The 21,897-nt window shown below is 40.1% G+C and overlaps 3 protein-coding genes across 16 annotated transcripts in view; all 3 read right to left on the bottom strand.

The window, feature by feature from the left end:
- The window catches only part of LOC133456289 (matrix remodeling-associated protein 8-like), a 12,236-nt gene extending 294 nt beyond the window's left edge, over positions 1-11,942 (bottom strand). Inside the window, exons 1-10 of the mRNA XM_061734755.1 lie at positions 11,651-11,942; positions 5,794-5,820; positions 5,380-5,694; positions 5,178-5,279; positions 3,849-4,310; positions 1,373-1,534; positions 1,166-1,196; positions 1,007-1,086; positions 851-904; positions 1-726 (exon numbers count right to left, since the gene is read on the bottom strand). The exon at positions 1-726 is cut by the window's left edge and continues 294 nt beyond it. Coding sequence (XP_061590739.1) covers positions 701-726; positions 851-904; positions 1,007-1,086; positions 1,166-1,196; positions 1,373-1,534; positions 3,849-4,310; positions 5,178-5,279; positions 5,380-5,694; positions 5,794-5,820; positions 11,651-11,678 — 1,287 coding nt within the window. The 5' untranslated portion in view covers positions 11,679-11,942 and the 3' untranslated portion in view covers positions 1-700. The remainder of the gene's footprint in view (positions 727-850; positions 905-1,006; positions 1,087-1,165; positions 1,197-1,372; positions 1,535-3,848; positions 4,311-5,177; positions 5,280-5,379; positions 5,695-5,793; positions 5,821-11,650) is intronic.
- A 417-nt stretch (positions 11,943-12,359) lies between these two features.
- aurkaip1 (aurora kinase A interacting protein 1) lies at positions 12,360-15,183 on the bottom strand. Its single transcript, XM_061734756.1, has 4 exons — positions 15,103-15,183; positions 13,798-13,897; positions 13,055-13,518; positions 12,360-12,669 (listed from the first exon to the last, which is right to left on the bottom strand). The coding sequence occupies exons 2-4, from the start codon at positions 13,850-13,852 to the stop codon at positions 12,553-12,555; spliced, it is 636 nt and encodes a 211-aa protein (XP_061590740.1). The 5' UTR covers positions 13,853-13,897; positions 15,103-15,183; the 3' UTR covers positions 12,360-12,552.
- A 1,166-nt stretch (positions 15,184-16,349) lies between these two features.
- Positions 16,350-21,897, bottom strand: part of rap1gapa (RAP1 GTPase activating protein a) — a 59,287-nt gene continuing 53,739 nt past the window's right edge. For 9 of the 14 annotated variants that reach the window (XM_061735516.1, XM_061735524.1, XM_061735520.1 and 6 more), the window contains 5 exons: positions 21,712-21,831; positions 21,391-21,526; positions 20,872-20,983; positions 19,551-19,630; positions 16,350-18,121 (listed from right to left, as the gene is read on the bottom strand). In XM_061735516.1, the coding sequence (XP_061591500.1) occupies positions 18,113-18,121; positions 19,551-19,630; positions 20,872-20,983; positions 21,391-21,526; positions 21,712-21,831 (457 nt within the window). In that variant the 3' untranslated portion in view covers positions 16,350-18,112. Of the gene's footprint in view, positions 18,122-19,550; positions 19,631-20,871; positions 20,984-21,364; positions 21,527-21,711; positions 21,832-21,897 lie in introns of those variants that run through there. The other 5 variants (XM_061735518.1, XM_061735514.1, XM_061735527.1 and 2 more) reach the window with 3 other exon arrangements.

Consider the following 21,897-nt stretch of genomic DNA (forward strand, 5'->3'; position numbering starts at 1 on the left):
GTGTATTGGAAGATTACATCGTACATTTGGGTTGTGAAATGGAGATTAATTTCAGCCAGATATTCTACACTTTGAGCAAAATCCCCATAAGTAAAAACATTATTTTGACAGCACAGTTGAGAACCAGAAAAAAACACAAACAAAAAAAAACCCAACCTCCATTTATCCATAACTCGAAATGAAAAATGGTGTCATACAGTACTGTAAAATAACCCTTGAACCATATCCATTTTACAAATGCCACTTAAGCAGAAAGAAAAATAAAAAATAAAGGAGAGGGACTCATCAAATTTGAACACTGAAGTAGCGCTTGCTACTGCATGCACAGTACAGTACATGGAAAACATATCTCAATAAACAGCATGCATTTGACTTGAAAAACATTAATGGATGATTTAAAAAAAAATGCCTTAATGTCTATTAGACAATGAATGCAAAGACTCTTGATCAAATATATATACAAGCTTAAAGTAATGCAGATGAAAATGCAAGTTATACCATAAAAAAGTGTTAAAAACAAACAAACTGTGAAGCCTCTTAGTGAAAAAGCTTAGTGTGCTAGGATTACAGCAGAGGGAGCATTCCTCCTGTCCTCTCCGGGTTTCTTTTCCCCCTCTCTTTCTTGCTCTCATCTCTGTGATCTTTTACTCCTCCGGTGTTCGCCCTGGACCTGCCAGCAGCTTCTCTGAAAGTATCACACTCACTTCCACATCTTTTCATCAAAGTCTGAATGAGAGAGTGAGAGACGGTTACCAAAACAAAATAACCAAAAGTATCTCAGTTGTAATGTGGTCACGATAATGACACTTCTTTCTTTTTATTTACTGAAACACATGGAAAAACTCCTCACCCTTATTGCAGTCTTTGGCCATGTCCCTTTCTTTCAGTAGGTTGTTTTTGTATTCTGCAGATAATTGTAGATGCACAGGTTATGAGATGGCAAAGAGCTCATTTTTGGTGAACAAAGGTATGTTTGCTGCACGAGTGCAGGCCATGTTTACTACACCTGAATTTAAAGGATCCTGGTTACAGATCTTGAGTTCCGAGCAGTCTAAGGTCATTTCACCTCCACTGGTCACATGTCCCCTGCTCAACAATAAGTTGCTCTGGTTACTACTAATGTGAAAGAAAAAATAATATAACATTATAGAATAAAAAGTCTTACCGGATAGATCTGCCCAGCTCATACTCCATCTCTGAAACAAACATACACACAAAAAAGATCTAAAACACAATCTTAAGACAATCGGCCAAGAAGCAAGTGTGATATTTAAGATCATAAAAATACATATTTACTAAATACATGCCACAAAAAACAAGAACAAAATGAGAGATAAAGGGGAAATTCTCACACTTAAAACTATTCACAAACCTCTCTTTTTCTGTCTCCTGGTCAGCACGATGACAGCAACAACGATGAATGCAAGAAGGAGAAATGTTGCCAGGAAGTACCCCAAATGCTGCACGAAATAACCTTGAATGAAGACATTTTGCACACGTTGATTGTGTTCATCTGATAACACCTCTGCGGTCTCTGAAGGAAGAACAAAAGACAGCCCAAATCAAAAACCTCTACAGCCTAATAGACAGCTTTACTCCCTCAGACAGGGACAAGAACAATTAAATACGGCACATGGGAAATATCCCAGAAGCCTCAGGACGGTAACAATATTAACAAGGTGATATGTTGTTGAGCCCTTGCTCTTCTACATTAGCATTTATATGTTACCGTAGCAAATAAAATCAAGCGTTATAAACAGCTGGTCAATATTTCTCTTCAGTTCTTTGTCATTTGTTTTTGAAAGCGAGATACAGGATGGAGAGCGGAGACTTAAATGTCAGGAGGGTGGCCAGCGGTAATGACTTCCAGACCTGATGTCATGCAGCTGTTATGTTTTTTTCTCCCCAGAAAAACACAGTCTGACCAGAAAAAAGGAGACGTGCGAGAAAAACAGAGGCAAATTCTGTAATGTGGTCTGTCTGCATGTCTGTATTAGTTTTCCATCTAGAACAGTTGGACTCGTCTCACAAACACAGAAGTGGAAAATATAGCTTTTACCTCAGAGGTCAACTCGGAGCATTTTGCATTTCGCTTGAGACTTTCTCTTTTACGACTTTAAAAGAACTTCTTCTACAGTGATTGTTGATTATGATCATTAAAAGGTACAATCACTTGAGAGTTGGGAGATACAGAGCTTTAACAACTACAGAGATGTTTAAAACTATTAGAGAGAGAGACTTGCAAAATTCAAGATCAACTTGATCCTATAAGTCTGACTACAAAAAAATAAGAGGAAAAAAATGGACTGTAAAGTTCTTTTTTTCCCCTCGTTTCATAAAATATAGTTTTAAAAGGTTTACAAGAATTTATGAGGCTTTCCAGTAAACCAGCTAAATTGAACCCTCATAAAACTGTAAAACTGAAGGACTAATGAGGAAACCACTGGTCATGCTTTTTAAACTGAGCTAATTAAAAAACGCCCTGACCCCAAAAACAAAAAACAAAACAAAAAAAAAAACCAACCCACGCATCAAAATGCAATTTTCGCCATCGTCACAGCTGACAAGAGGAACAACAGCCAGGTCACTGCGATCCCCCATGTGCTTCGGAGAGATGGCTCTGCTTTTTTACTTTTTCTTTTTTAGACATAGTTTTACCCAGTCGACATGCATCATTTACAAGTTAATGAACTGAAGAAAGCCACCTTTACTCTCCGTCTCAAGATTGAGATTTCAGTTGAACAGTTGATATCTCACAAAATCTTTCCTTTGTGATTACAGGGAAGGACTCTGTTCTTGACGGGAAAAGCTGCAGCATGACCGTGGAAAGCTCTGCTGCTATTTGTTATTTCAGACAGACGCTGATCCTCAGGAGTGAACAAACTGTTTGGTTTTAGTTTAAGAGAGGAGATCAGTGACGCATGAGGAGGTTTACTTAAAAGAAGTGGATGCCATCGATCCACGTGGGCATTTCCTTTTAGCATAATTTACAGCGTTATTAAATGAGCTGTCACCTCTGTAACAGGGGAGGAGAATCTATAGCCCAACACATAACTCCCCCCCCTCCCCTAGCTTTGCTCTATCATGAAACAGCTGGCCCAGATGTCGAACAGATGTATCAGACTTCCTTTGACTGCTAGTAAACATGCTGCTGCCAGAGGAAGATACACATCAGCAGAGGAGGAGAGCAGCAGAGAGCAGGAAAGAAAGGAAAGCAAAGCTGCAGATCTGTGTAGCCAGACTACACACATGGTTTGGACATTTTTTTAAAAATGAGATCAAATGTTGGGAAAAAGGGGGAAAAAATGTCAATATCATCACTCACTCCATAAATTACTACATTTTACTCCTCTGCTCAGTTCTTTAAAAATGAGTGCAGCTGAAGAAGAAAAAAAGATGTAAATGACGAACAGTTGGTGAGGAAAATCAGACCACTTCTGTTGCAGCCAAGTACAAGCTATTTCTTTGGAAGCAGCTTTTCAAGCAAATGGATTCAGTCTAAAATGCTGAACTTGTAGTCAACAATAACAAAAAATGTTTTCTTCCTTTCTTTCCCCCTTGCTTTCGGTCTTGCTCAACTGGCCTCCAAATTCCTCCAACTGTACCTCCTCCCACTCAAGCTCAAACACAAAAACAGAGCGGACTGAGGAGAAAATTGGCAAGAAGAGAAACTGATTTAACTCACCAAATATGCCTATAAATATAACAAAAAAAAAAACCAAGAGCCTGAGTTTACTCCCTCCATACACAATTCTTCCCAAGAAAACCAAAAAGGGAATTCACAGAGCCTGGAAACTTCTGGATAAATTCTGGTGATGTTGTTGTGCTCTTAAGTGTGAGTTGCTCACTTGGTTTATCCTCATCATTCTGGAAAACATCTGGCTCCATTGTGGGGTTGGACGGACGTGGAGGTCCCACAGTGAGTCTGAAGATGCGTCTTTCGTGCATGCCGCAGTAGTGGTGGTGCAAGTGGCAGGAGTAAAGGCCTTTGTCATACGGCATCAGGTTGGAGATGTACAGAGAGAAGTCCCCTAACGTGAACGCGTCCTCTGCCACGCTCATCTTCCTCTGGGAAAAGAGGGGTCCGTACTCTCTCTGCTCCCCGGAGGCGTACAGGTCCACCAGCCGGTCCGCCTTGTCCGGACGGACGCCGGGGGGCTGGAAGTCCCAGTGGGCCACCTGCTGCTGGTCCTCCTGGACGCCGTCCCTCCACAGGGCGTGGCGGTTCACACAGGGCAGCACCACCGAGCTGCCCAACAGCACCACAAACACCGTCTTGTCTCCATCCCAGTACCGTTTCTCTTTCTTGGCTAGAAAAAAGAAAAACGTCCACATGAAACACATCGGACCTAATCAGCGTCATGTGTTACACCCAGTACTCGAGTTGAGGGGGGATGAGAGGGGATGAGGGGGGATGAGGGGGGGTGGCATCCCCCTGAAATAAAAACGGTCAAAATCATCCCCCCTGTAAAACTGCCATCCCCCCTTTCCATCCCTTGTGTCATTTCATCAATGAATGTGGTTTTACTGCTATTTCAACATTTAGTCATCACCAGAAATATAACTTATTTGACAATTTTCACCTGTTTCAAGTACATTTCCACTTGAAATAAGTAGGAAAATCTGCCAGTGGACAAGATTTATCTTCTTATTACAAGCAAAAAAATATCCACGTTTCCACTGGCAGATTTTTTTACTTATTTCAAGTGAAAATCTACTTGAAACAGGTGAAAATTGTTGTTTTTTCCAGTGATGAGTCTTGTTTTAAGTGTAATGAGATTTTTTTTACTAAAATGAGACATTTTAACTAGAAATAGGACAAATATTCTTATTAAGATTTTGAGTTTTTGCAGTGATCCATTTTACTTATCCTGTGAAGGACAGAGTCATATTGATAAGTTCAGAAAACTGTTTTTTATTGTTGTGTTTTGATGTATTTGATGTAAGCCCAGTGGATATTTAAAGCTAACAGAAGGCTGCATTTAACTGCTGCTATGTCATTCCTGCAGTATTTTCTGCAGGTGTTTTGGTCAGTGCTATTATTTGTAATATATTATATTATTTGTAATCAGCACAAATTATCTGTCCCCATATGATAAAATCCACCATCCCCCCTGATTTTTTTTTTTACAACTGGAGTACTGGTTACACCTCATGGAGGTTGCACGTGGTCTCACCTGACTTTGTGACGTTGAGCTGGATCTGAATGGACTGATGAATCTCGCAGTAATGATGGTGCAGATTACAAGTATACACTCCTTTGTCCGTTGCTAACACGTCTAAAAAGAAAAGACAACAACAGCCAAATAAACATTAAATGAAACTATAAATAACAACGATCAATGCTTGTAGAGCCACCAGAAAATCAGGAAGTCTCACTCTTGATGATAAGCGAGAAATTCCCGTCATTGAAGCCAGAGTCTGGGATGGCGATGCGTCCCTTGTTGAAGCCGTTGTAAACCCTCTGGCGAGCTCCGGGTGACATGTCCAAGACTCGCTCTACGGAATACTCTGGGCTGTTGCGCACCAAGTCCCAGTGTACCACCCTCTGGCGGTCCTTGAGTCTGTCCTGGGTCCACACCATGCGGGCACTCCGACACGGCAGGACGGCCTGGGAGCCGGCCGGGAGGGTGATGTTTCTGGCGTCCACCACCACACCGGGGCGGCTGCTGATGCCGCTGCTCTGAGCCCAAGCTAAAAAATAAAAAAAAACAACCCAAAAGTAACTCAATGGAGTGCTGCGAGACAGAAATGAATCTATTATGCATTGGGCTTTTATTAAGGCAGTCTTACCTCCTGGCAGGAAGAGCACAGCAAGAACTGAAAGAGACCAAAGCACGAATGATTAACTTTTGATGCTTTTAATTCAAAATGCCTGCTGTTGCCGCACTGATAAAGCTTTTTTTTTTCTTCTCATTCCTTTCCAGCTGCTAACTTATCAACTCCCTAGAAATACTTCAGGTACTTTCACCCATGAAAAAATGTCTGATGTGTCTGGAGATGCTGATCTTTACCAGAAACTGCAGAGCCAGAGCACATGTGCTTTCAGTTCAAAGAAACAGGCGGATGGATAAAAAGCACATGTACAGGCAGCATCTTGAAGCAGTGGCTGCAAACAACTCCAGATAAATAGACAAGATGTAAACAACTTGCCCTGGAAATATATTTGGCTACTTGTGTTTTCTCATTTTGGTGATTTTCCGACAGCACACTTGCTATTTCTGATGCGTTTTCCCACAGTGCTATTTTGTTTTCTGTTTACTAAATGGCCAGTGGAGGCACTTGTAGCCAAAGCATACAGAGCCTCCATTCATTGCTGGCTGCTGGTGGCCGGTTGCAAGGCCATGGTCCTGGAGGGACGAAGAACCGGGCTCTTATGCGGCTCACTTCAGTCAGACTCAGAAGTCCAGGAACATGACCAAACACCTGTGAATTTCCGGGGATCTGCTGATGAAACTGTGAGCTGTAAACAAAGGTGTTATTTTTTTCCAATGCTCTAAATGTGCAGATGTAAGTAATGGGGAATATTTCAGTGACATAACAGAATTGAAAATGTCATGATTCATTAGAACTATTTGAAAATGTTGCACAAAAACGGGACACGGGACACGTTACTGACTGAGTCACTCCAGAGGCTTTTGAAGAGCAGATTGTAAATGCCGTGTGGACGTCAGAAAGTTAGCAAAACTCTGCCTGGACAACTCAGGCTGGTGCAAAACGGACTGGTCAAAGGTAGTGAAAGAGAGCTCTTAAAAAAGAGACCTTAAAGCAACCAGTATGGTCTTAAAATCAGGGCAGCATGGGGGCTTAGGGGTTAACACCCTTGTCTCACGGCAAGAAGGTTCCTGGTTCCAGATCCTGGGTCTGGCAGGAGTGTTTCTGTGTGGAGTTTGCATGTTCTCCCCGTGCTTGTAGCGTTGCGGCAGGAAGGGCATCCGGCGTACAACTGGGCCAAATCAATATGTGGAGCTGCGGCGGTGACCCCTCCAAGAGGGATTAAGCCAAAATACTTGATGATGTTGGTCTTACAGTCAAAATATTTACCTTCCTAAGACCTGGCGTACACATTTGGACATCACATGTTTTGTTGTCTATGTCATAATGTTTAATTTCTTATTGGGGCCTAAAGCAAGAAGAAAAAAATTGCACCAAGTCTTTGGAGGATAAAGAGAACCAGCATCAGGGGAATAATACTGTACTTTCATGGTGAGGTCTCAGTGTCAGCATCTGGTTCTTTTTGTTAACCTGCAATTGATCTGCACATGGCTAAGATATGTAAAATCTCAAGGAATGAATGGGTATTCAGTACGTCTCATACCAGGTTATACCGGCTAGTGCTGCTCTTGTGAGCAAACTGAAAGAACTTCAGGCTCAATTATTTTCATTTACTGTTCTTCTTATACTTATTTGCAATCTGACAGCTGTAGTTATTCTGTCTTACCAATTAATATTTTAAATCAGCACCAGACAGCCCATTCCGAAGCGTTTTATCTACATAACACCAAGAGCATTATTACAGCAGCACCACAGCAACTATCTAATTGGTACATTTCTCTGTAAAATAAGTATTTTGTCACCTACAAACAAGCAAGATTTCTGTCTTTCACAGACCTGTAACTTCTTCTTTAAGAGGCTCCTCTGTCCTCCACCTGTTACCTGTATTAATGGCACCTGTTTTAACTGGTTATCAGTATAAAAGACACCTGTACAACCTCAAACAGTCACACTCTAAACTCCACTATGGCTAAGACCAAAGAGATGTCAAAGGACGTGAGAAACTAAATTGTAGAGCTGCACCAGGATGGGAGACTGAATCAAGCTGGTAAGCAGCTTGGTGTGAAGAAATCAACTGTGGGAGCAATTATTAGAAAATAGAAGACATACAAGACACTGATAATCTCCCTCCATCTGGGGCTCCACGCAAGATCTCACCCCGTGGGGTAAAAATGATCACCAGAACGGTGAGTAAAGATCCCAGAACCACACGGGGGACCTGGTGAATGACCTGCAGAGAGCTGGACCAGAGTAACCATGACTACCATCAGTAACACACTACACCGCCAGGGACTCAAACCTGCAGTGCCAGACGTTCCTGCTGAAGGCAGTACATGTCCAGGCCTGTCTGAAGTTTGCTAGAGAGCATTTGGATGATGCAGAAGAGGATTGGGAGAACGTTATATGGTCAGATGAAACCAAAATAGAACTTTTTGGTAGAAACACAACTTGTCGTGTTTGGAAGAGAAAGAAAGCTGAGTTGCATCCAAAGAACACCAAACCTACTGTGAAGCACGGGCGGGGAAACATCATGCTCTGGGGATGTTTTTCTGCAAAGAGACCAGGACGACTGATCCGTGTAGGGAAAGAATGAATGGGGCCATGTATGGTGAGATTGTGAGTGAAAACCTCCTTCCATCAGCAGGGCCTTGAAGATGAAACATGGCTGGGTCTTTCAGCATGACAATGATCCCAAACACATCGCCCGGGCAACGAAGGACTGGCTTCGTAAGAAACATTTCAAGGTCCTGGAGTGGCCTAGCCAGCCTCCAGATCTCAACCCCATAGAAAATCTTTGGAGGGAGTTGAAAGTCTGTGCATGGAGGAACGGGCCAAAATACCAGAAACAGTGTGTGAAAACCTCGTGAAGACTTACAGAAAACATTTGACCTCTGTAATTGCCAACAAAGGATATATAACAAAGTATTGAGATGAACTTTTGTTATTGACCAAATACTTATTTTTTACTATAATTTGCAAATACATTCTTTAAAAATCAGACAATGTGATTTTCTGGATTTTTTTTTTTTTCATTTTGTCTCTCATAGTTGAGATAAACCTGTGATGAAAATTACAGGTATATCTCATCTTTTTAAGTGGGAGAACTTGCACAATTGGTGGCTGACAAAATACTTTTTTGCCCCACTGTACTGTATGTACTAGCAGGATAGACGTTTTGATGGACGTTCTCCTTCTACTCAGTCCTGACACCTTCACCTGCCGTCCGTTTGTCTTCTTATAAATGTGTGTCTGTTAAAGGTTTAAATAAATTGGGAATTAAAGTTTTTGTTATTTGTTATATGTGTTATTATGCCTTTATTATGACAAAAGAGAATAAGGTATAAAACCAGCCCTGACATGCAGCACAGGCCTGAGCTGATCCAGAAGTGGTGAGGGAATGCAGTATGCACCTCCGCCTTCAGGCTATCAGGATCGCCTTGTCTTCGTGCTTTTGTGCAATAAGTTAATCACAGCATAGTGCAGTTTTTTTCAAGCCTAACTAAACTGTTGCGGCACCAACACTGGCCTCGGAGAACACACCTGAAGCTGTCTTTGTACTGAAGGGCATGAACTTTCCCTGCAGATGGTAAAACGGCGTGTCCCAGCCCTGTAATTGTGTCTCATTAGACACACAGAAGCCATTTACTCATCAGGCTGGTTTAAGACTTAATGCGCTATTGAATTAGCAGTGAAAATAACAGCCATTTAGCTAATGGCCCGATAATAACGTCTGTCTTTCTGAACCCCCCTAATTCCACATGAAAGGTAAAACAAACAAAAGGTTTTACGAGTGAAGAAAAAAACAACCCAAAAAATGAGCCCAGTCAGCACAATTTTCCTGACTCATGAGTATTACGGCTGTGTGAAGTTTACTCACAGTCCCATCACAGGCTGAGAACGAATCGAACCAAATGCATCAGCTGCAGACTCAGCTAAATATACAAAGATGCATTCAGAGGCATAGAGAACAGATTTACTGTCTGTTTTACAAGGAAGTGAAGTTAGCCCTTTACAATAAAGTTCTTGATTTTGTTTTGGTAATCAAAATTGTACAACTAGGCTTAAAAGCCATTTCTCTGGGGGTAACAGTATATGACCTGTAACCAGAGTGGTGCGATTGTTGCATGCTTGGTTTTTCAGATGTTGCCTGTAGCTGTAAACGTTACAGTTTATAAAAAGAAAAGAAATAAAGAAAACATCATGGGAGTGTTTTGTCAGTGTGTGGGCAACTTTCTGCAGGTCAAAGTGGGTTCAACAGTGATTCCCTAGAGGGTCTTACCAGAATTTAAACATACAATCTTATTGTAAGCCTTGTCATTTTCTGCCTTGAATGAGTAGCTGCACGCTCATGTGCCTATTCTAACCAAAACAGCAATTCTAACCTTTTCCATGCTCTGTTGTTTGTGGCTGTTCATTAAAACAGACCCAACCATCATAAACATGGTTCCAGTGAATCCCCCTCCTCCTCCCAAACAACCCAGTCGTGGTAAAACACTCATTACTGACACATATAATGACTGGCTGGTGGATTGTGCTGACTCCTTCGCTCAGACCGCAGATAACTGGAAACATATTGGGCTGAAGCCATTAAAAAAGAAAAAAAAAGAGAAAAAGAATCCTGCATTCACAACACTGTAACTGTAACAAAAGGCCGAAGGCTGTCGCAGCACGCAGCTTTACTGAAGGCTGAAATTCACTTTCAAGTTTTTGGTCCTGAATCCATTTTAACTTCAGAACATTAAAAAAAAAAAAAGGCTGTTGCAAAAAAAACTAAACAAAAAAATCTCTCTCTCTCTCTCATATATATATATATATATATATCTTATGTATCTCTTTCACACACACACACACACACACACAAAATATATATATATATATATATATATATATATATATATATATATATATATATGGAGACAGTGGAGATAATCTGAAGTATTTTGTTTATAAGTGTATTTTGGTTTGTAAAGTATGACGATGGGATAACTGCACTATTCATGTAAAAAGGGGATTAAAACATGACCAGATTCAATTCTGGCCAGCATTTGTATCTGGGGCCCATCTGAGATATAAGTGGGCTTTAGAATGGGGCCCCATATGCCATTATGCACGTGTGTCCGTGTGGGCCCCATGTGGATCACTAGCAGTGCTTCTGCTCAGGTGTTGGATGATGAATACAATGTGAGTCCCAACTGGGCCAACCAAGAAAGTGACCTCAAGTGGGTAATTCCCACAGGGCCCAGGTGGAGCCAGCTCACAATCCCACATAGGATTTCAATAACGCTATTTCTATCTCAGATGGAATATATTACTACATATTTCTATACTGTAATTGCTTAAAGAGTGATATACCAGCCTATTTCAATCCAATATTCAAGCCATAATAAAACTCATCCATCTTTTTGTTTTATTAAACACTGGTTGAAATCTAAATGGGACCTCTAAGGAGTTCTTGGAGCAAAATAGCATCCCAATATTCTTTTCTGCTTCTCTAAGCAACTTGTTTCCAGGAGAAGAAAACAAATCCGCGTTAAAACTCGGTTAATTAATCCAGTTACTCTCCTACTGTTGCAGAGAGAATGAAAAATTACACTTTGCTCCGCACGGCTAACTCACTACAAATGATTGTATATTCTTGCACCGAGATTTAAAACAGACTGGGAACACAAAGCTTATTATGAAATTATACACATACACACAAATATTCAATCAAAAAAACAAACAAAAAACCCTGTTGTGGTTCAATGTCTGTCTGGGCATTTTGGGAAATCATTCTGGTTACATTCCCAACAACTAATTCAAACCTGGAATCAATTATGGCAAGGAAAGTTTAGTGAAGATTAGTGTGAAGAGCAGGCAGAAATGCAGGACTTACTGTGAAGTGCAGTCATGTCTAGGTGCATCGTCCCGTGTGTTGGCAGAGAGGTGAGCGCCGGTCAGAGGTGCAGCGCTCATCAATTGTTAAAACACATAAACACTTCAAAGTTCCCCGAGCAGCAGCTTTTTTCTGTTGTTCCTCCAGTCTGAAGCTCCGCAGACTCCACCTCCATCTGTCCCTGAAACCCGACACTGGCTCGGGCCGGGGCGGCCGGGCTCTCCGCAAACATGCGCACTCTAACTTTTAATATCAAAACGCCAACATACCAGAAGAAATTAAACGCAGCTAAGACAAAATATGCAAGTTAGGAGCAAATTAGAAGCAGCTCATTGCCTTGCGTTTACCCCTTAAAGTAAAAAGGTTTAATTAAGTTTTAAATATAGCTGGAATGTGAACAGTGAAGCTGATTAACAGCTGGAGTGTGTGTGTTTGGCTTTTGATTTCAATCAAATCTACATACTTCTGTTTTAATATGGAAAAATAGTTTACTTTTAATTTTCTAATTAAAAAAATAAAATACAGGTTCCAAAACATGCACAGATTTAGTAAAAATGAGAAAAAATGCCATCCTGTCCTGGACTTGGGAACCACTGAGGCTGGAGTTACATGATACCGTGTTTATCAAACTTTGCGCAACAGTGCCACCTACCGATCACACAGGGTATAGGCTGACGGCCCCGAGGGGCAAAAACAGGCGGGTCTCCACTCGGCAGAGAGATCTTTATTAGATGATGTACACAATGAAACGAACTGCTCACACACAGAGAATGGTCTCATCACAAAACAAGCTTCTAATAAACTGATATGCAGAGAAAGAAGCAGGAAGGATGTCGGAGCAGAAGTGTGTGTAGGCCATCCAGTGAGCCATGAAGCAAACTAGAATCATTGTCACGTGTCTGTCAGTTCCTTCTGTTTCCATGCTGTTTGAGGAAGATCTTCGGTGCGGTCCACCCCTCCGGAGCAGTCTTCAGTCCAGCTCGCCTCCAAATCCTCTTCAGATCCTTTTCAAAGCGTTTCTATGCAGAATACAGACAAACGCACTTAGTTGGTCAAACTGACGTGTGTAAAATAAACAACATTCACTGACATCTAAAACAGATGTATTTACTAATGATTTAATGAAGTTTATTTTGTCCATGGCTTTACAATTTAATTTGCTGATTCTTTTCATCCGACAAGAATATTTAGGTTTTTTTAAATACCTGACATGTTTCAGCAATTACCTCCACCTTCCACATGTCAGGTATTTAAAAAACCTAAATATTGTTGTCCGATGAAAAGAATCAGCAAATTAAATAGTATTTACTAATGTTTATGGAAAATAATTTTTTGAAAAACAAAAAAAAACAATTAACATAAAAAGGTAAAAATGATAAACTAATGAAAATAAACTTCCCTCACCTGCTTCTTCCTCCCTCTGCCCTCCATCACTCTTTTCCTCAAGAATTTAGTGCGTTTTAGCAGCTTCTTGTATTTATGTCGGTTCATCTTCCGCCGTCGGATCTCTAGAACATTCTTGCAACTCAAGGGTGTTGCTGAGCCCTCTCCTTCCTCCAAAACCGGGACAGATACGGGGGGCAGGACCTTCTCTTCCAGCAGCTCTCCATCTCCCGGAGGCTGAGCAGACTCCAGCAGCGGAGGAAGGGAGTAGCGCAGGGACAGCCAGCTCTCCAGAGGACTCACTGACAGCTTCCGCGGCACGAGGGCTTCGTCCAGCTCTGGCTCCAGTTGGACCCATCGTGGTGGAGATCTGTTGTCTGCTGCTGTCGAGTATGTTCTCAGTTTCTGTTGTAGCGAGGAGCAGTAAGCAGGAGTGGCTGCTTGTACACATCCATTTAAAACTTCTGTATGGGCTCTCAGTGCACCTGGGCATTAAGAGAAAAGAAAAGGGAAGCTGGTGTGTAAAGCTGCAGAGAGAGGATTGGACTATGTGTGACTACTCTATTCTCTGACTAGTTAGTTGTCTGCACTGATTTCATTTCACATTTTAGTATCAAAGGGTGCTTTGGAGCACTGTATCAAAATAGCCTCACATACACATTAGGTGGAAAACACAAACGAAAAGACAAAGTTGAGTAAAGTCATAGGAAGGAATCATAACATAAAATATAGCAGAATATTAAGACATATTTGTTCATACTTACAGGTTGCTCTGTGTAAAAGATTTAGTCGTGGGACAACCCTTGAGGAAAACATCATCAATGATGACCAGACTAAAGTCACCAGGTGGACCTCTCAACAGCTCTGCGGACAAACAAAATCAGAGTCAGCTTTTCAACACTTTTCAAAAATACTGAAGACAAAGTTTGTTTTAGAGAAAACCTCCTTAGGTGGGAATGGACAACTAAAATATGAAAAACCTCCAGAAAAAGATAAAACTATCACTGTAACATATAACCTTATTGACTTGATTTATTAACGTGTCCTAACTAGCAGCCACACCCTGAAATGATACACTCTTCAACTGAAACGAAAACAAAAAAAACTAAACAATTCACACTGGTCATGATGGACCAACAAGGCAATTAATCAAGGATCAAAGCTGGAGAGAGATTTTGCGTAAACGTTATTAAAGCTAAAAATTATGCGATAAAAAGATTATGTCAGAAAAGTTATGGCCATTTTCTTCAGTGAGGCTTATGAAAGACACTTTGGGGTTCCTCTATCTTTTTCCCCATCAATACATGTATTTGCCATTTATTCATTATTTCTGTCTGTAGGGCAACATGGTTGTTTCCAGCTTCCAGGTCCAGCATCTCTCAGGAAAGTAAGAAAGAAGCAGCAAAATCTCATTTCTGACCACGAAACAAGCCTTGCCAAACTTAATGTCATAATTGGCTTGTGTGTTTGGCCAGATCACGAAGCCCATTAGCAGACCGGTCTGAGGTGGTTTCTTCAGTCAGATTCTCCACCCAAACCCAAACCCAAGGGGACCAGTCCTGCTTCAGAACCAGGGTACAAACAGCTGACATAGCGATAAACACATTTAAAAGGCAACTGACTGTAGAAATCATTATAAATTAATTAAATGAATATAAGCTACATATGAATACATAAATGCAAAGATGATTTTTTTATCTATTGTGTATTTTAGGCTAATGATCCTGACATGGTCCTTCATTTAAACCGACCAACACAGTGACATAATGACACCTGTCATAAGTACTCTGGAAGTTAACGTTTGTCCCTTTTATTCAGGCGCCTTTATGTCTTTTAGAGGAAAAGTTCATGATGCAGAGTGAAGACTTTAGATGAGATCATCAAAAATACAAGTTAATTTCAGGTCGTCAGGGCCCATCACCCACACAAGTACTACCGGCACCTGGCCAACTAGCCAACTAGCTGTGCTGCGGATCTGGAAGCGTCGACGTGACCCAGATACTAAAGTAGAAATGACACCGCGTAAATATGGGCAGGGTCATGTCTTTAAAACAGACGCTTTAAATTACCTGATGTTTCCGTGAGCAGCTTTGGTTCAATGTGACTTCAGAGAACCATGTCCGGTCTGTGTGTTGCTTCATATGTAGCTCCCCTGGTTTCTTAGACAGAACAAACGTTCCGCAGCGCTGAAGACGGTGACGAAGGTTCCGCCCAGTAAACAAAGAAATAACTAAATAGCAAACGCATTTTGTTAAAGAATAACTTTAAAAAACAGAATGCACACTGTAAAACCAGTGTTAACTTAAATGATATGGTTGTTAATGTGGTTTGTTGTAACTCCGAATCTAAACACCCATACATCATCTTCATCATCTTCATCATCTTCTTCATCATCATCATCATCATCATCATCTTCATCATCATCATCATCATCATCATCATCATCATCATCATCATCATCACCATAATCATAGCAAGCAAAACACAAAGCCTTCCTGGCAAACATGTGAATTTAGCACGTAGGGACAGTTTATTTACTCTATTTCTTCACTTTCTATTCTTTTTCGGTTAAGTGTAGGATTCTCTTACTAATTCAAGATGAGCTGGAAGTTTGTATCCTAATTGTATAACTAACCTGAACAACATGCAATTAACACTAGTACACTAGAAGGCCGTCAGACTGTAGAGCATCAATGAATATTTGTTGATAAAAAATTGCTGCCTACCGCCCAGTAGAAAAGAATGGACAGAAAATCTTATATGAAGCTGACAGGCCACAAATGAGTAAAAAGACTAAAAAGTGTAGATTTTCTGGGACAGAACAATATTTGTTTTGCAAAATTATATGTAGTTCCATCCATCCATCCATCCATCCATTTTCTATACCGTTTATCCTTTGCAGGGTCACGGGGATCTGCTGGAGCCTATCCCAGCTCATCACAGGCGAGAATTATATGTAGTTGTAGATTGTTTTTATTTTTCCTTTTAAACCTTAAAAAAAAACATTTTTGCAAAGTGCCCCCCTAAGTTGTTTCTTCATTTCCTTTTTGGCTTGCTAAATCTGAACATTTTCTCTGTGTAGCATTATTAACAACCTTTATAGGTTGTTCCAATTTTGAACTTGTGGGCAGCCACACAAAATCATTTATTCATTGGACTTTCTTTGCTTAGCGCTCATTAAGATGGTGTGAAATAAACACCCACAGAATGAAAGCATTTTATAACAGGGATTTTCTGTTTTCCACATTCAGATATTCTGTACATGTGACAACACAAAAACACAAATAAAGCAAGAAAGGATGAGTGCAACAAAATGTAAAGTTTTCAATGCATTTATTTGCAGTAAAAACACAAAAAAACAAAACATTCATTTCATTGTAAATGGATGAACTATTTTCTCTGCTTGCTTTACATACACCATTGTGACATTTAAGGCAACTGAAATGATCAGCTGGATGTTCTGAGATGTTTTCCTTTTTATATAGAACAGTCTGAATTATAGCTCTGAAAATAAATCTCCATAACTCTCAAAATAACATTTAAATCAAGAGTACAAGAATTAAAACAACATTAAATTGTTAAAATGGCAGTAATCTCGAGTCGATCTTCAGGTCTGTTTAAAATTGAATGGCCTGTACATTGTACACAATGAAATCCAACCAAACTATTTACAAAATCAGTAGTAATGTTTGGAGTTAATTAGTCACTTTAAAAGCAAATAAATACCTTCTGTTTAGACATATTTGCATTGCAAATACTGCACTGAACAAGATCTGATCCCTGAAAGAAGAAAGAAATGTACAGAAGACAGAATGAGGTCAACATGTACAATACAGGCAATATGACAAGATACTGAATGTTGTCACAGATATTTGCCATGAATGCCACTTTAACAGGAATCAAATGAATAAATAAAAACACATCAGAGAAAAAGAATAATCGTTCAGTAAGATTGGTTTCCTCCCCAACATAAAAGACAGATGAAGCAGTTGAATCATGACATATCCATACTGCAGCAACACTGCTGAAGCTAATTTATTCCACATTTTGAATATATTCCTGTCCTTTAAATTATTCTAAATATATTTGTTTTCCAGCTTTGTTTTTGGCTTTTTTGTTTTGGCTGCAGAACAAGTGAGTGAGCAAGAGTGAGACACAAAACTGAAGGCTGAGGAAATAACATGTTTACCATTTAAGGCAGATTTTGTTTATTCACAGTAGCTTGCTGTCTTTACTGAGAGCTGTGGTGTTAAGGTGGAAATCCAAGCTTTGTAGAGAAATGACGAGCAGAGGAAAGTGCACAACTGTTTTATGGTTCTGTTTAGATTTTTACCCGAACAAATATTTACATCTGACAGCATTCAGACTCATCGCTGGTTCTAGACTTTAACTGTATTAAATGTCTGCATCAAGCCAATACAACCCTTTATTTCCTAAGATAAATCTTTACAGAATGTTGCAGCCGTCCTCACAATCTCAAGAGAGGACAATGGCACTATCCTTCACTTGTAAAGCCAGCACACTTGGACTTAAACAAGACATCTGAACCAAAGTAATATTCTTTTGCAGAAAAAAACAACAAAAAAACAATTACACATGTACACTGAATGAGATCTGATAGAAAACCAAATAATAATGAGGCAACATAAGTGTAAACAGGCAAAAGAAAAGTGGAAAGAAACAAGATAGTGCAAAAGCTTGCCCCTCTTTGTGCGTCACCGTCCCCTGTGTCCTTCGGGTGTCTGGATTTGCTTCGTCCTGAGCTGCTGACTGGCCATCCGTCTGATGCTTGGCTGCTCTCTCCTCTCTATCGTCATCCTCACTCTCATCACCGCAAGGCAAGTCTCTGCATGATCCTCATCTCCCAGAAGGAGAGGGACTTATCGGGTTGCTTGTGAAATCAGAATGATGCCTGATCGAAGCTCAAACACCCGAATAAATAATGACCACACGTATGTTTGTGTTTATGATGTTTCTGGTCCAAATGAATGTGGTAATTATAATCCAGCTGGCCGAGACCTCGAGTCGATGAGGATGAATCTGCCGAAGGAGTTCCAGGACAAAACCAGGCGGGTGGACTTAACAGTTCTGCACACAGAGACGTGAGAGAGACAGAGGCAGAGATTGAGAAAGAGAAAACAATCAGAATAAACCCATCACGGTGAAGGAAAGCAGGGGCGTTAACGCTCCAGCCGTCCTCAGTTAGAGAGCCTTCCCATCCAAAGTCCACCTGACCACAAATTAACAATGCCACTACCAGTACTTTGTATAATGTTTTCATCAGAAATGTGACTTCTTCTTTTGAAGAAAACACTTGGTTAAATATATGTGAAAATATAAATTTTCCTTTTACTAGTAATAAAATTAAAGAGGCTAATTTGAAATTTATTCACAAATTTTATTTAACTCCAATTAAAATGCACAAAATTTCAAACGATATCTCTTCAAAATGTCCAAGATGCAAAAAGAATCGATGGAACATTTGTACATATGTTTTGGGAATGTGATATTTTAATAAGTTTCTGGAAATCAATTCATTCCTTCACACAATCAGTATTAGAAATTAATTTTGATTTAAGCTCCAATTTGTATTTATTAAACGACACACTGGATCTTCAGTTAGACCGGAAAAAAACCAGGATATTAATTATGATCACATACTTCGCTAAGAAATGCATACTTTTACTTTGGAAAGATGATTCCCCTCCAACTTTCAAGTTTTTTTTGGATCAAATTTCAGTTTTTTTACCATTGGAAAAATTAACTTTAGAAAAATACAACCGTGCTCATATTTTTCAAGAATTTTGGTTCCCATTACTCTCAAAACTGGATAATTTTTCCAAAGGGGACCAATGAGTATCTTTATTTTGTTTTCGAACTTGTGCCTTATAGGTATGTATGTTTGTATGTATATATGGATATATATATATATATAGTTTGATATCGCTGTTGCTGCCATTATATATTTTTTTATTTTTATTTTTATTCTTTATTTTTTTTTTAAATATTTATTTAATTTTGTTCTCCCTTAATGTTTTTTTTTTTTTCCCTAGGGTAATTATGGGGAGGGTAGGAATGTGGGTATAATAGAAATCATGCATGTGAAAATGTGAATTGTGAAAATTATTGTGAAATAAAAAGATAAATAAATAAATAAATAAAAAAAAAAAGAAATGTGACTTCTCGTTGGTATTTTCTTGTTTTTAATTGAGTTTTCATGTTACTGAGTGCAGCAAACATTGTACAATCCCAGAACCCTCCATCACATAAACAAGGAGCCACTTCATTCAACTCTGCTCTCTTAAGAAAAGTCTACAGCTTTGGTGGATGTCAGTGGCTCAGATCACCAACTTAACTTGGCAGTAATGAACTAATACTTAAAGACTTACTGCAACTATTTGGAATTTAAACCACAGAACATCACAGGAAGTTCAGTGAAACCTCAGGAACTTGTTTGAGCTTTTCAAAAATGAGCTGAACTATACTGTCTCTGCTTTAGGAGCAGGATGTGACTTACAGATGAGGACTGATGATCGTTCGACCGTTCCAGTTTGATCCGGACGTCTGTCCCCTTCCCCCGATCAGGTTTACCAGACCCTAAAGGACAGGACAGCCGAGGGTTAAACCAGGGACACATCTCCACCCAAGCCTGACTCACAACACAGTTATTCAAACCACCCATAAATATTAGGAGATGGAAGAGATTTAAATGTTGGCTGCTCTGCAGAAAGAAAAAAGAACAAAGTCTTCACATACTCCAAAGTCAAAGGGGTAAAAGAAATATCATCTTTGGAAATAATGTCGCAAAGAGGAAGTTGTGTTTTTTTATTATACAAATACAAATCAAATTTTATGGTCAGGATAAATGAGAATGGCCTTTTAAACCAATAATATGCTGAAAAAGACTTATTTTAATAACGAATGAGATGCTGCTAAACGTTTACCACACAACCATGGAAAGTGTGGCGATACATCTCAGTTTGGTACAGCAGCGACACCAAGACGGGCAGAAAAGGACTCCAGAGAGTCGTACGTGCAGCGCTGAAGATCACTGGCTGCCCTCTCCGGCCCCTGAGAGACCTGTTTCACTCCTACCGCCTCAACAGAGCGAGAGGCATCATCCAGGACCCCACACACCCACATTTGAACTCTTTCAACCTGCTGCCATCTGGCAGGAAGTACAGATCCACTAGAACCAAACACACAGACTCAGAGGCCAAATAAAAACTGGCAGAAAACGTGGATGCGGATGTGCAATCATATCTACCTTCTATATGTCCATTATAACACGTGGAATATTTTTATCATGCCACCGCTCTTTAGCGCCGCCCTAGTGGCTCCCTGGAGCTTTTTCAAATATTACAATTTTTTCCTTTTTTTCTTTTTTTTTCTTTTTTTTCCTTTTTTTCTTCTATTTTTCTTTTTCTTTTTTTTTCTTTTTTCGTTTTTTTCCTTATTTTCTCTTTTTTCTTCTTTTTTTCCTTTTCTTTTTTCTCTTTTTTGTTTTTTCCTTTCCTTTTTAATCTCGACATTTTGAATTTCTTCTCAACATTTCAACTTTTTTCTCGACATTTTTACTTTTTTCTCGACATTTCCACTTTTTTCTTGAAGTGCATCATGACAAAAAAATCTTCTCCCAGTTATAACTAATATAGAAAAATGCAGCATGTGTGTCCTTCATTCTAAGGCTTATACAAGACTTTTCATTTTTTGGGGATCCAGAAATATTAGTTTTTTGTGTTTTTGGTCCAATACGGCTCTTTCAACATGTTGGTTTGCCTATCCCTGGTCTATATACATGTTTCTTTTCTTTGGGCCTGGTTCTCCACCATGCTCACCTGGGGAGCTGCCACGACTGTTGGTGCTGGTGCAGCTGACGCTGTCCTCCAGCCAAGTGCTGTAGGTGAGGGAGTCTCTCTTGTGAGGTGTTCCTGAGGACGACAGACTCTCCTGGGGAGTGCACAGAGGTGACAAGCCAAGCAATGCAAATGAAAGCTTGCAGGAGAAAGATGAATGCAGGCAGCTCTGTGAAAACGTGTAACACACTTGTGGGGGCAAAAATTGTTGTTCGTTCAATAAAGTGTTCAAAAGAGAATGTCTTGACACGTCAGCTGTCTTTCTGGAGTTTTAATAAAAAGAGAGCATTCGTGAATGGAGATCACACAGTGCAACCGATCACAAAGCAGTCAGTGAGTGAGTGAGCTGAAGATGTTTTTAGACATCCTGTCTTATATTTCAGCCAGGCTGGGAACAAAAGACAAAAGAATGTCACCCTGACAACCATGCCTGGCTCCACCAGGACTTGACTTGTTTTCTCACTTTCACATGCACAACATCTGTACTGGACATCAACTCACCATGCCCGTGTCATAGTCCTCCGCGGCTTCTGTCTCGTTCTCCTCCACCACACTGGCGAAGCTGCTGGCGTTGGAAGACGAGCGGGAGAGGTCGTGGGCCTCAGGGATGGATGCAGTTCTGCCAACGAGATAAGGACTACACCTTGGGTTATCACCTTCCAGCAGAGTCAGACCTGATTTCATCTCATGTACAGAACAGCGGTACACCGTGCTGCCACGGGGAAGGATTATGCAGCACTTACAGATGGCACCAAACCATGTTTCCCATTTTACAATCAATATCAGTGTGTAAAATAGCATCACACACACACACACACACACCTGTTCTTAGCCGTTATGAGCACCTCAGGAGAGCTCTGATCAGAGTTGTCAGATTTGGGGTCTTGAGAAACATGGCCACTGTCGGGTGTCTTCTGAGTATTGGGGGAAGTGTCTCTACTGCTGTATCAAATACACAATACAATGTTATAATGTTAAGTCAGTTTTGATGGAAGGATCAAATGTGGT

This window comes from Cololabis saira, chromosome 12 (genome assembly GCF_033807715.1).
Source record: "Cololabis saira isolate AMF1-May2022 chromosome 12, fColSai1.1, whole genome shotgun sequence".
In the NCBI taxonomy this organism is placed as follows: domain Eukaryota; kingdom Metazoa; phylum Chordata; class Actinopteri; order Beloniformes; family Belonidae; genus Cololabis; species Cololabis saira.